Source organism: Sinohyriopsis cumingii, chromosome 18 (genome assembly GCF_028554795.1).
Source record: "Sinohyriopsis cumingii isolate HCF-2022 chromosome 18, ASM2855479v2, whole genome shotgun sequence".
Lineage (NCBI taxonomy): Eukaryota > Metazoa > Mollusca > Bivalvia > Unionida > Unionidae > Sinohyriopsis > Sinohyriopsis cumingii.
The window spans coordinates 86,394,852-86,410,723 of NC_142978.1; the positions used below are offsets into that span (position 1 = coordinate 86,394,852).

Here is a 15,872-nt window from a genome sequence, read left to right on the forward strand (position 1 = left end):
TATTTCACAACTGATAATTATTTATTTATATGATTCTCAAATTGTACCCATACGAATGTACTTCCTAGTCTACTTAAAAGTGATATTTTGTTTAATTTAGATAAGATTTTATAATACGTCTATTTGCTTACAGTTCTTCAAATAATGGTAAACTCTTTTAGTAAAATTATTTTCATTTCAGAACCCCTCAAGTACATCTAGTTTGGAGTCAGTTCGATAACTGGGATGATATAAAGTATACCAAGAAGTGATCCAGAAGTGTCTAGGCGCAATAGTGAGCAAAAGTCCAATAATAATAAATACGTCGGAAATGCACCGGCTTTTGAACAGGTTTGCAATTGCACAGTGGATTGTTCGATACAGCATTATAGTCGCATTATTTCTGGGCGTGTTTTGCATTATCATGAGCGTCTCTTACACCTCGACTGTAAATCATACTAGTTTCATCCAGCCGCACCTTATTGATCTCCACGGATTTACATGGTTAAAGTACAGCCCAGAGTCTGTCAAAGGCGTACATAGATACAATACATTAGTTGATAGAATAAATTCTAATTACATCAGTCATAAACAGTCTCTCAATTACCGTGTCTCTACAAATATCGGATTCAACAACTCAAGATCACTAAGTACCAAAACTCAGTATCCTTTAACGTTAGACTCGCCATATTTGCTGTCGGATCCAAATTTGTGCAAGTATGTGACAAATTTATCAGCATTAGTGATAGTTCACACTGCACCAAATCATTTTGATAGGCGTGATGTCATGAGAAATACATGGACCAATAATTCATACTTTCGTCACCTCGGATCTGTCAGGATTTTGTTTCTACTGGGTACAGTCCTTGATAATGAAACCCAAAGCAAAATTGAGGATGAATTCAAAAAGTATGGGGATCTTGTACAAGGATATTTTATCGATGCTTATATAAATCTTACACATAAGGGGGTCATGGGATACAAGTGGATATCAGAAAATTGCATGAATGCTCAGATGATTGTCAAGGTTGATGATGATGTACTTGTGGATACATACAAATTGCTAACTGAATATGTTCCAATACTTTCTGGAAGGAAACGATACATTCTTTGTAACTATATATTTGATAGTACCATGCCAATCATAAGAGAAAAGAATAATAAATGGTACGTTGCTTCCGATTTCTTCAGTGGACACATGTTTTATCCGCAATATTGTAGTGGTTTCGGTGTCATTATATCTACGGATATTATCCCTTTTATCTACAGGGCTGCGTATTTGACACCATTCTTCTGGGTTGATGACGTTTACCTATATGGACTGTTACCATCTAAAGTCAAAGACATATCCTATATCTCACTTGCTGATCGTTTTTCTTTGCAGTTTGAGACAGGACTGGAATGTTTTGAAAATAGTTCAATACTATGTCCCCTTCTCATATCTAGTGGACGCACACCAGAGGAGGTGGCACAGGTATGGAATGCGATGGGAAAAGCGTATGAAAGAGCGTCAAAAAAAAATCTTAAAACGTATAATATCTCATCTGAAAATGATGACAAAAGGATTGACAAAGTTCAAGTCAGTAAGAACTCCGGCAAAACTCAGATGTCAAAACAAGTCAATGTACAAACAAAGCAGGAAGAAGCCAAAACTGTTTTAAAAACGGTTCAAAATGGTAGCAAAAAACCTACAGAAAATACCCCAAAACAAGAGTAAATAACATTACAACTGAAAATGGTCAGGACAGAAAGGACTTCGGTAAAATTGTATGGGGAAAAAACAAATAAAAGTAGACAACACCACATCGGTTCAAAAAAATTCCAAAAAAATTCCAGAAAGAAAAAAAATACAAAAGAAAATAGAAGCACTATGGACACTTGGTGAAACGAACTTGGGTATCGAAAGGATGGGATTAAGCAGGAAGTACTGAAATTATTTTTGTCATAGAATTTTACTCATATCTGTCAAAATGACTGTTACTGCTATTAGGACTCTGGTCTTAAACTAACTCAAAGAAGCAAAACCGACAAATATAATAAAATCAATAAATAATTTAACTTTTTAAAGTCACAAAGCGAAAATTTGAAAGGAACTTACATGATTTTGAATAAAATCCAAAATAATCATAATTGTTTAAATAATAAGTCCAAAAGTGTAGAATATTAAAATGAGTTCCGAATCTTGAATGTGCCGATATAACAACAGTCTTGAATGTTCCGATGTACCAATACTCTTCGTGTATCACGATTAGGTAATAACGAATGTCTGTAAATGAATTCACGCTAAATCCAAAGTAGTGTTTTAGCCCACAAATGCCATGAGCACTTTGTAATTCGACTGAATAGTTTAAATGAATGATTTGGCTGATATTATATCTGAACACATATACAAAATCTTTGATCATAGATTTACAAAGGCTGATAGTAAAATTGCCATAATGGCTTTCGTGACAAAACTCTATATTGCATACATCCCCACTTGACTTATATTGCAATATCATTTTATAAAAAAGCTTAATGATCTAAATGGAGAATGACAATAAGAAGATTCGCTTCCATAACCTTCTGAGGTCATAATCAAGGCTAGTTCTTGAACTCAAATTCAAGTAAACGTCTTTAAAAAAATTGCTTTAGTCGGGTAGGCCTAGACATCTTCATAAGGTCAAACACACAGTGCAAACTAAATATGCACACCTTAACATGTATATTTGCGTGAATGGATATATATATAATTATCGCTATTTAGGGCATTTTTGTATTAGCCAGCACCCTTGACAGTTTGTACCCTTCTTCCAATTTTCAAAATGAAAAGCCTCAAGGAATCCAAAATTCACAAAACTTAGTCATTTCATTCATTGATTTATTATTTATAACCTGATTGTCGCAAGCGAGTCCTAATACTGCCATCTTGGTCGCATTTAAAATCGAACGTGACTTTCTTTACTAAACGGATGCCATTTTTGCCTGGGTGGGTATATTTTTCAGACAGCTGGAATGATGCGGTAATCTCTGAACTTTGAAGCCTACAAGCTTTTGAACACGTGAATTACGCTGCTCTTTTTATATTTAGTTCAATTTCCTATTTGAAATATTGAAGCTAAACATTGCGAAAAATGAATATTGACAACACATTGTTATCCATTTTTGAGTTATCTAAAGAACTGTCCTTCACTTAAAGTGAACTTTTCGGGAAACCGGCAGTGAGCAGTGACCTGGCTTGATGTTTACACTAAAATTCGTTTGGCTTGAAACACGAATAAGACGATGGTGCTAGGGACCAACTTATTTCTGTGAACTTCAGAACGCACATAAGATGCCTGTTGTTACGAGTCGATGCTCTTACAAAAAGTAACCGAACAGCATTAAAAGCATCAAGCTTTGTAAAATGCAACAAATAACTTATTTCCATAGAATACAAAGTGAAAATGGAAAATAAAGTTTACGGTAATGCGAATTAAATCCCAAATTAATCATAGAATTACAGACAAAAGTCCTAAGAATGAGAGTTCTGAACAAACGTTTGTGGAAATCCAAATTAAGTCCAACGCTGAAGGCGTTGATTGCCGCTGGCGGAATGAATCGTCTTGTTGTACTAACAGTATTTTGTTTAAACACAGTAACATAATTCTAGGATTGAATTAACTATAAATCCCAGTCAATGTCTCCATCCAAGAGTTATCTTTTATGAGCATTCTGTATTTCCAGAGAAAAACCACTTGAATAATTTGACGAAAAAAATTCCAGCCCAAATGAACTATTGGACACAAAATAACACAAATTGATTCTGCTAGATTTAAAGCAAGAATGAATAATTTTTCCTGCAACAAGATTATATAGTCTTACACTTGACCTCAGGTCACAATTAGAATTTTATAAAATGAAATATTACCTAATGGAAATAATCTTATAGAAACCTTTTAATGTTTACAAGTTAAAATATTAGTTATACTTAGAAAGTGTGTTACTAAACTTATATAGCCAGGACTATTTCAGGTATGACAGTGGAATCCCAATAACATAGATCCAGACCCAAATAAACATGTTTACTTCTATTAATAATTATCATGATACTAAAACCATACATATAGAATATTTTAGTTATGTGTTAGTTGTTTACTGAATAAAAAAAGTCAATAATTCAAGTCAAGTTGAACATAAACTTGATTTTGGATAAGGTTATGTCCAACATACAATATTACATAACAATACAACACATAAGGCTGTCATGAGAAGGAAAACAATCATTTGCAACTCGAAAAATGCTCGTGTCCATTAATTTATGAGTATCAAGTATATCTTGCAGTGGTGTAGAGACCTTATTAAAATGCCTGAAATAAAGTCAATATATGCCAATTAGATTTATGTATCATATCAACTGTACATAGTACGTTCTTAAAACGTTAACATGCCTACAAAATCCGACTAAAGTTTGATAAAAAAACTACATGTTTTAAGTATGACGTTTCAACTGACTATTGCATTGTCAAACAATAAATGTGTGAATCTTCACCTACTTATAATAGTTGTGGATGTGAATATAATCAAAATATATAAAATCAATTATCATAATTCGTTTACATTTAGAGATTAAATGTTTTTTTCTTTGCAATCGGAATCCTTCGCTATCGTATGACAATTGAATTTCCCTGTGCGATGTCATGATCAAGCATTAATACTCTGTGTGCGATATCGGGAGAAATATCGGCAGCAGTTTACAATAATATATCGAGTCCGTAATACATTTAAACGTGGAAACAAACTAATAAAGGAAATTTCAGAGATTTACTAAAATCTAAACTAATGAGATATCTCCATTTTGTACAGCTACAACAGTGCAAAATATTTAGCATATTGGTATTATAGATTAAATTAGAACAAGCTGTCATCGCTTAAGTTTGACGATAGCTTTTTGCATGCTCAATAATACATGTCTAACTATAGGAGTATTATAACTTTGCAGATTAAGTCTAACTATAGGAGTACATAATTTTACAGATTTATCTTAGTCTAACTATAGGAGTAGCATAATTTTGCAGATTTATCTTAGTCTAACAATAGGAGTATTATAACCTCGCAGATTTATATCAGTCTAACTATAGGACTGTAAACATGACTTATTGTTTTATTGTAACCAGAGTGAATACAAAGAACTAACATTAATTAAATATAAAACAAATGTCTGGCTAAACCAACAAACCACAGCCATTTCTACTGTGCAGAGAGAGTACTATGTGAATGCAGTACTCGGACTAAAGGCATTATTCCATGTTGATGCAGAATATCCACCTGTTTAATATGTCTTCAATTCTCCTCATAACCGGGTCATTATGATATTTGTATTATATTTCGTTTATGTACATTACTTTATATTCCTTTGCAATATTCGGGGGTATGTTGATATTTATATTACATGTATGGAGGGTATCCACTCTGACATAGTACATCATAGAGTGAATATTTATCAATCTTTTTATTATATCAGATTAATTGTTGTATTTATTTGAATATGAACACTGTATCATATGAACAAGTCAATAGCTTATACCTATCTAAGTATCATATTGAAAAGTCAGTAGCTTATAACCCCTTTAACAAGTCAATAGGTCATACATACCTATGTAGCATATTGACATGTCAATAGCTTATACCTACCTATGTATCATATTAACAAGTCAATGGCTTATATCTACCTTTAACAAGTCAATAGGTCATACATACCTATGTATCCTATTGGCATGTCAATAGCTTATACCTACCTATGCATCATATTTACAAGTCAATAACTTATACCTACGTATCATATGAACAAGTCAATAGCTTATACCTACCTATGTATCATATTTACAAGTCAATAACTTATACCTACGTATCATGTGAACAAGTCAATGGCTTATACCTACCTATGTATCATATTTACAAGTCAATAACTTATACCTACGTATCATATGAACAAGTCAATATCTTATACCTACATATGTATCATATTTACAAGTCAATAACTTATACTTAAGAATCATATGAGCAAGTCAATAGCTTTACCTATCTAAATATCATATTAACAAGTCAATAGCTTATACCTATCTAAGTATCATATTAACAAGTCAATAGCTTATATCTACCTTTAACAAGTCAATAGGTCATACATACCTATGGACATGTCAAAAGCTTATACCTATGTATCATATTAACAAGTCAATAACTTATACCTACGTATCATATTAAAAAGTCAAAATGTTATATATGTCTAAATATTATATTAATACGTCAATAGGTTATATTTACCTAAGACCACAGGTAACGCCTGTGATCTTGAGATTACGCCAGAGAGTGGAGTAAACTTCTCATTACCGATGGTGTAGAGGGTTCCTTTAATTTCATTTTCCCCGAATCCTATATCAGTTTATTTACACATTTTACACTGACACCTGCTCACTGCTTCAGCATGAAATACTCTTACAGGAATTTTAATTTTGCTGCATGTCCAGAATTGTCATTCTTTGTATCACCTTATCTGCCAGCACGGTCATCTTTCTCATGTACTTAACTATGTGCCAGCAGCCATCATTTTCATTTTTGTCCTTATCTGCCAGTATTCTCATCATTCTAATGTTCTTCTTTATCTTCTGGCAGTCATCATGTTCATGTTCTTCTTTATATGCCAGCACTGGCATCATTCACATGTTTGTCCTTATTTGCTATCAGTCGTTATTCTCAATTTCTTCCTCATCTGCCAGCAATCATCATTCTAATCTTCTTCTCTATCTTCCAGCACTGTCATCAATTCTCACGTTTGTCCATATCTGCCAGCAGTGATCATTCTTCTGTTCTCCCTTATCTGGTAGCAGTCATCATTCTAATGTTCTTACCTATCTGCCAGCAGTCATCATTCTCATGTTCGTCTTTACCTGCCAACAATGTCACCATTCTCATGCTCGTCCCTATCTGCCAGAACAGTCATCATTATCATGTTCTGTTCTATCTGCCAACACTGTCATCATTCTCATGTTCGTCCGTATCTGTCCGCAGGCGTCATTATCATGTTCTTCCCTATCTGCCAGTACTGTCATCATTCTTATTTTCTTCCTTATCTTGCAGCAATCGTCATTCCCATGTTAGTCCTTGTCTGCCAGCAGTCATCATTCTCATGTTCTTTCCTATCTGCCAGCAGTCATCATTCTCATGTTCGACCTTATTTGTCAATACTACCATCATTCACATATTCTTCTCTATCTGCCAGTACAGTCATCATTCACATGTTCTTCCCTATCAGCCAGCACTTTCATCATTCTCATGGTCTTCCCCATCTGTCATCTTTGTCATATTCGTCCTTGTCTGCCAGCAGCCATCATTATCATGGTCTTCCCTATCTGCCAGCAGTCATCATTCTCTTGTCCGTCCTTATTTGCTAGCACTATCATCATTCTCATTTCTTTCTTTATCTTCCAGCACTGTCATTATTCTCATGTTCTTCCTTATCTTGCAGCAGTCGTCATTTTCATGTTAGCACTTGTCTGGCCACAGTCATCATTCTCATGTTCTTCCCTATCTGCCAGCAGTCATCATTCTCATGTTCATCATTGTCTGCCAACATTTATCATTCTCATGTTTTTCCCTATCTGCCAGCAGTTCTCATTCTCATGACCATTCTTATCTGGCAGCACTGTCATCATTCTCTTATCCGTCCGTATCTCACTGTCACCATTCTCATGTTCTTTTCGATATGCAGTCACCGTCATCATTCTCATGTTCGTCCCTATCGGCCCGGAGTTGTCATTCGTCCTTTTCAACAACAATGTCTATGCTGATTTTTACAACCCCTGATGGATTTATTTCAACATAAAGAAAATGATTTATCATACAATCTTCAAAAGAATAATAAAAGTCAAGTACAAGTTTTATTGTAGGTAAAATTAATTTGTTTCATTTCAACACCCCAAAATGTTTTTTCAGATCAAGATCCTATGTAAATTCCAGAATCATCAATATCAAACGACATTGTGACGTAACATTCAACTAGGTAGCACAGCCATGGCATTCAAATAATGCAAAATCATTCACGTTAAGTGATAAATATACTCCAGAAAAAGAAAACAAATCGACAGGATTGAATAATTCATATCTTACATTTCCTTCTCAAATTTATATTTATTTTCACTTTGTATGTTGACTCTTCAATCGATAAATATATTGCTGAAAGCAGTCAAGAGTATCGGTCGTAAATTCCCATTACTTTGTACAAGCGAAATAAAGGCCAGCGCGTAGATTTCAAATAGATAAGGCCTGGTATGATGTGTGATCTTACCTATATAATATTCTAGATTAGGAACCCAAGTTTATTTTTATAACAGTAATTTTCTTTCCACACGCATCTGAGACATGACTTGGGTTAGCCTTGTCTAGATACAATATGGTGTTTATTAAAACTGGACATGGCTTATCCTTGTCTAGATACGATATGGTGTTTGTTAAGACTGGGCATGGCTTATCTTTGTCTAGATACCATATGGTGACTGTTAAGACTGGAAGTGGCTTATCATTGCCTAGATACCATATTGTGTGTGTGTTCAGAATGGATACGGCTTATCCTTGTCTAGATACCATTTGGTGTGTGTTAAGACTGGACGTTGCTATTCCTTGTCTAGATATAATATGGCGTCTGTTAAGACTGGACGTAACTTAGCCTTGTCTAGATACCATATGGTGTGTGTTAAGACTGGATATGACTTATTCTTGTTTAGATAAGATATGATGTGTGTTAAGACTGGAAGTGACATATCTTTGTCTAGACACCACATTGTGTGTGTGTTAAGACTGGACATAGGTTATCCTTGTCGAGATACCATATGGTGTGTGTTAAGACTGGACATGACTTATTCTTGTCTAGATACGATGTGAAGTGTGTTAAGACTGTAAGTGGCGTATCTTTGTCTAGATACCATATGGTGTGTGTTAAGACTGGACATGGCTTATCCTAGTCTAGGTACCATATGGTGTGTTAAGCCTGGACGTGGCTTATCATTGCTTAAATACGATATGATGTGTGCTAAGACTGGAGGTAGCTTAGCTTTGTCTAGATGCGATATGTTGTGCGTTAAGACTAGATATGGCTTATCCTTGTCTAGATACTATATGGTGTCGCTTAAGACTGGACGTGTTTAGGCCTTGTCTAGATACCACATTGTGTTAAGAATGGATATACTTATCCTTATCTAGATACCATATGGTTTGTGTTAAGACTGGACGTGGGTTATCCTTGTTTAGATACGACATACTGTGTGTTAAGACTGGACGTGGTTTAGCCTTGTTTAAATACGATATTGTGTGTGTTAAGACTGGGCGTGGCTTATCCTTATCCAGATACGATATGCTGTGTGCTAAGACTGGACATGGCTTATCCTTGTTTACATACGATATGATGTGTCGTAAGGCTGGACGTGGGCTATCCTTGTCTAGATACGGTGTGCATGCTACATGTGATGTCACTGCTACAGAACAATGGTCAATTATGATTCACGTGCTTGACTGCTTATAAAAAAGTCTAGTTCATTGTCAAGATCAACAGGGATAATATAAATTATTTCAATAACCACATCTAAATTAGTACGTGTAAATCATTACTTGATCAACATGATTGTTGTGAATGTGCTTGTGGTACATATGTATATGATACTCTAATGTTTTAATTTTTTATGGCTAGGTATATTCTACACTCCAATAATTCTACTGAAATAATTTACTCAATTTGCACGGGTAACATCTTGGCGCACATTTCTTCTGTTTGTTTGTTTAGTTGTGATAGTGGGTTAAATTAGAATAAGAGAACGTTGTTGTATTATGTGATGGTTTGTTTCACTTGCCATTAAATCAATATCCTAAATAAATATGAGTTTATTTTATTTTTCTGGACATTTTTCTCGTATGTATTTATATTTTTATTTCAAATATAATTTTGGCATTAGTGGTTTCCAATCGTTGTACAATTAAATAATTAGTAGCTCCATTTTTTTTTAAACAAAGTGTGATGACTAAATTAAAAAGACGTTTAAAACGCCATGTTGATTAAGAAGGAAATCGTTGTCTGTACATTTCAGTAATATGTTTTATACACTAGCTAAAAGAACTTTCAAGTTTAAGTATAAATTAATGATATTTGTAATGATGGGACCATCTGCAACTGCAATGCGGAAAAACTTAAACTAATAGCTAATTCAGTTTGGGAACATTCAGAGAAATCTCACATGCATAAAGTATTTGCCTAGATTTATTAGTAATCATTAAATCAAAATCACCTCTACATTATAAACCCATTCAACGATCAAATATCACTGAATTATATGTGTGAATCATGATTGCTTGACATATATCAAATATCAGAAATGTCGTTTCCTCCAGAGAGAACCTGTTTATTGAGTTTCTCGTGGAACTGTGTACACACAAATGCCTGTACATTATATATGAATATAAATGTAGATGGGTTTCGTCGTTGTGCACAGCGTTACCTGGGGGTGTTTTAATTTTTAACATGGCGATCTAGGAATGCTGATTATTGTACACTCATGGTTGCATACAAAAATTGCCGGGAGTGTGGAACCAGTGTACTACGAGTTCCCTGGCCATGGATTTGACCACGATCTCAGAACTTATCGTCCAGAATCTCTCTGTATTGTAAAAATAAGGCTGGTCTTGTCAGAACGCTTTCCAGTTTATGTAAGCAATTTTTAACTGTAGAGGTATGTGAAAATGAAAACTTTATTCTTCCTAGCTATCCGTTCAATGTGATAAAATTGCTTAATATATTTCTATTTCGGAATTTATTGTAAGTTATTTAGAAAGTCAGACCTATATCAATAAAACCAGATTATTGTATATATTAGAGTCTGTTTCACGTTAGTAAGTTTGATAGTTGAACAAATAAGTTGAATTCAAATTTTTTTATGTTTTAAATGAAAGGTAGTGCTCACGTTCTTATAATAATGTACGAATGTGATTATTATAACAATAAGCTCGCGCCGTCGTTTTTGTTAAATAATTTAATTCGTAACGAAGTCAATTCGCATGCGCTTATGCCTAACATATTTCGTTGTATTCGTATCTGACCGTGTTTCCTGTATGACATGACATAGTCGTCGCAATTGTTACTATTTGTGCGGATCTTTATAAATCTGCTTTTTTGAGTAATCGGGATACTACTGCCCATGACAATATTGTTCAAATAACGAGACTAGTTTATGCAGTATTAGGGTCGATAGGTTCTAGACCAACGGGTTAAAGAGGTTTTTGATTCTTCTGCTAGCTGGTAGGAGCTTCTGCTAGCTGGTAGGAACCCGGATTCATCCTGTTACAATCTTGCCATAAGTGGAACTGGAGTAGGCAGAGCAGTGACTTTGGTTCACACTGGTCATCATTCCTGTACTGTTTTTCAATTTCATGCATCGGATTGTGACCTTCATGTTATGGGATAACGCAGGCGATTTAGAAAATATCTCACATTATTCGTTAGTCCTTTTGTTCATCTTATAAATATATACAAGTACTATTTTTATTTTATTACCATCTGAGATACTATCAGCATTCCCACAATTGAATGCTTCATATGGTATTACACTTATGATTAGTGATCTTATCAGCAGTATCAATCATGTCGTCACTAAAAGACTTGCGGAGACCGGAATCAGTTTGGTTATGAGAGGGAGACCAATTTGAAAATTTGTTCAGGAGGAGCAGGCTCGGGAGGGGTGAACATTGAATAATGGAGAGTAATAGAGAAAGAGAAACGTTTGATATAGACCGGCAGGCAGAAAGGACAAGAAGCAAATTTGAATTAATTAAAATATAATTATAGGAAAGAAAGATATAAATTAGAAATTGTATGAGAAGGAAACAGTAAGCTGAGAAAGGTTAGAAATGAGCAGGCAAAACAATTAGAGGAAGGTTAGTTGAAAAGGGAAAACAATGAAGCTAGAACCAAAAGAGTGAGAAAACAGCAGTAGGGAAGGCGAAGCACAACAGGATACTTTGATTATTAGAGGTTAAGGAAAAGGGGAAACAAGACAATAAGGCAAATTGAAAGGCCCCCCCCCGCCACGAAAAAAACAACCTACTCTACGAAAGTAATGATAATATGGACATTTATGTTTATTGATTCGAACGATATGCCACTGTCCAGAAGCGGAGAAGGACGGAGTATCACTCCGTCTCAGTGCGTTGTTAAAGTTTAAGGAGTCCTGAGAACGACGAGTTAAATTATGATACGATAAGAGAGGAACTTCAAAAGAGATTTGAACTGACTGGGCACAGGTTTCGAAAGAAGTTCAGATATAGTAAACCAGAGAGAGGATAAATATTCACCTAGTTTGTCAGTAGGGACTGGAATTAGTTACAGCAATTGGTCCAAAACGGATATGTTGCAAAAGCGTTGAACGGTCAGACAAACATTTTCTTTGGAGACAGTTGCTACCCACTTGTCGCAAGGAGCTGTATTTGTTTGTGAGGAAACGTCCTTCATAAATATCTTGACGTGGTTGCAGTAGCAAACTGTTTCGCCGAAGCTCGCGGAGGAACCCAGAACACAGTCTTGAAAGACTACAAGTCAGGTTGTCAGTCTCACGACCAGAAACACGAGAAAATGGACAATCCCATACAATAATTGTAAATGTCAAGGATTCCAGGCTCCAAACTATCGCAGAGCTGCGTTGGGTTGGATGAAAACCTTGGAATTGAACTTAAGCCAAGTAACCTACAAGAATATGGTTCGTCATAATGGTATGTCTCCACTTTTCTTGGGGTTTATCTACAGTGTTTATATAATCAGTGATACAAAGTTGTAAAGTTGCAAAATGTGATGTATTTATTGTTTTGTTGTTGTTGTTTTATAAACCTAAATCTCTCTCTCTCTCTCTTTCTCTCGACCATGTTTCAGATTTAGGCGGGCAATAGACGCCAGACAAGTCATACAATTGCTTGGGTCCTACAAATAGCATGCAAGTGACAAGCAATAAACGCGTCTTCTTTACCTGATTATAAGAATGGCAAAAAGTACACTTACAGTTTTATATCCTGAGTTTTCTCAAAATGTACTTTCTTAATTATGCAAATCGGAATAACATGAGCTATGCCATGGGTTCCAAAGCTTGATTACACATTTCGAAATTGTATGGTAATTTCGACTAGATTCCAAGTGCAATAACATCCTCCTTACTGCACTCAAAATGAAATGAACGTTTTTTTTCTATAGCGTTGTTTTAATAATTACAATTGAAAGAGTTCATATTTTTCCCACGGTATGATTTCAAACACTCGATTACAGAACAGAAACACACTTGCAGATGAGTCAATATGCAGTTCAATTGCTGCACAAATCAACTGTTACTTCATGTCGAAAAGTTTCAAAATTAGTGGCAGTTTTGGTAAAAATAGTTTGTTCTGATAAAAAACAATAGTTCTTTCTCAGAGTAAGAATTGTTAAGTTGAGCCAAGGTCGTACCTGGACTACGTGACAATTTTCATGTAACAAACTTCCCTTTCTTCTGGAAGGATGAACTCTTGACCCCCATCCGGGAATCTGTTTTGCCTCTTATGTTAGCCTTATTCCTAATGTTTTGTATAGAAGTAGCCAGTGGGCTTTAAACTTTTGACACGTTAAGATGTGTTGCTGAGACCAGCTTGGGCTGAGATTTTCTTTTCTTTAAACTGTTGGATTTCATGTGATTATTTTTCCTGGAAATACTAGTGCTCTAAATTAATTCTTAGACAAGGACTTTTAACGAAATTGATACATAATTAAAAAACTGGAATATTATTTTATGTGATTCAGCTAGAGACTGTTGACACTGCAGCACTTCGCAGGTGACAACATACGTCATCGTCTTCCATTTTGGATTTCATCGGGATTCGAACTCAGCTTCATTCAGAACATTTTATTACTAGAACTTCTATTTTTTAAATTTAAATTACTTTTGGATTTGATTCGTAAAACCGTAAGCTCTTTTGTCTCATTTTTCACTTTGATATTTTAGGGAAATAAATTGTTCATTAAATTTTACAAAGTTTGTTGTCTTCACCTTTTTTATTTTACTTTTTGTAAGAGACTAGACTCGAAGCACAATATCGTATAGTTTATTCTAATTAAATATAATTTACATATAGACAGTTACGTTTCGTTTATTATCGACTAACCACTATAGGCAAATTAATAACACTAGACAGAGATATGAATTTAGACCCTTTGTCAGTATGTATTTTGATGGCCTTCTGACAATAGGTATTTTGGTCTTGACTCTTGTACCTGCGCATGACATTTGTATCTCGACGTGACTGTTTTGCCTAGAAATGTCTCTTGTATTTGGAAATGTCTCGTTTACATAAATGTGACTCTTATATTTTGGCATGTCTCTTGAGCTGAACATGACTCTTGCATCTGGGCAAAACTCTTGTACTTGGACATATGCCCTTGCACCTGGACATGACTCTTGTATTTGGTCATGACTCTTGTAATTGGATATGACACTTATACCTGGACATTACTCTTGCACTCGGGCATGCATAGCTAGTGTACAACTAAAAACAATTTTGTTCAGTTTGTGCTGTATCGTAAAATTGTTTCATCAAGGTCTCATAAAGCACCACACAGGATATATTTGAATATTCTTGTAACACATGTAGCTTCCTTAATATCTATTGCAATAATCTTGAATTTAGTTACAGTGCCTAATTGACATAATCGGTTGCATAATGCATGATACTTTTATTACAACTCCCCAGGTAAAATGTGAATATATCCCTAAATGTTGATACATCGTGATATATTAGATGAGGATATAATTTGATGAATGATGTAAACAAAATTTAGTTTTGAAGATGTTACTCGTGCTTCTTGTTCTGAGAGCACGTGCTTTATTTTTCTCACTAACGATATTTTCCAAATATTGTTCATAGAGCTTAATACAGACGACGGAAGATGCCATGTAGCAAAGAGCATCCTGGAAAGTACCACGTGACAGGCAGTACCCTATATTAAACGAAATATGCTGTCTTTATCATGCTAATTTTTTTTCTCCAGTAGTTTGCCATGACATATCACCCACCAGTAGGTTGTGCTATGTCACATATGGCAAATGTACTTTACTTTGCCCCTAAATAACACTGATCTGAAAGTTATGGGTCATGAATTCAACGCTTAACAATTACATTTATTTTTCTATATTGAGCTTTGTGTACGTTAATATTCCCACAGAAACTAACAATTATCTCATACAATCTCTTTCATAAACGTTCCGTTGTCCTGAACATTTAGTGAAATGCCCAGGATCATATTGTTTGGCAGTACCATTAATGTGTGACTCTCACTAGCAGTGTCCAATCGTTGATGACGATGCTGAGTGTGGAAATGCGTTAGTTCTATTTATATCTTTTACATCCTTGGATAAATATATAAAACTAATCATTAGCATTAATATAATCATCATCATTCCAAAATCACGGTTATAATTTTCATTGGTTTTATTATCATTAAGCCCACAATTTTAGTTGTACTCGAGATAAAGGAATATTTTCTGTACTGTCTTATCTTTTCATTCCTTGTTGTCCTATGAATTTTGCCCTTTGTTCACCCTATCTAGATGTCATTTGTCTGTTTGCGGAACCTTTGGTTGAAACATTTTGCGTGTGTGTGTGTGTGTGTGTGTGTGTGGGTGTGTGTGTAGTATAGTGGGATACCCTAGCATCAATGAGAAAATACATTACAGACCCCCCAAATTGGGAACATCTAGCGTCAAGGGTTTTTAGTACACCTTGGGTATATCTAGCGTCAAGGGGAACTGAACATGGGGAATATTAGGTCTGTATAGCGACAAGGGAAATTGGAGTTGTTATATAGGGACAATAGGACTGGAACG

The 15,872-nt window shown here is 34.9% G+C and overlaps 1 protein-coding gene across 1 annotated transcript; it reads left to right on the top strand.

The window, feature by feature from the left end:
• Positions 1-403: 403 nt before the first annotated feature.
• Positions 404-1,696, top strand: LOC149777223 (beta-1,3-galactosyltransferase 1-like). Its single transcript, XM_089941386.1, has one exon. It carries the CDS (start codon positions 404-406, stop codon positions 1,694-1,696), a length of 1,293 nt encoding a protein of 430 aa, XP_089797512.1.
• Positions 1,697-15,872: the final 14,176 nt, after the last annotated feature.

Coding starts and splice junctions, on each gene's coding strand:
- LOC149777223 (XM_089941386.1), top strand. CDS start 404: ATGAGCGTCTCTTACACCTCGACTGTAAATCATACTAGTTTCATCCAG.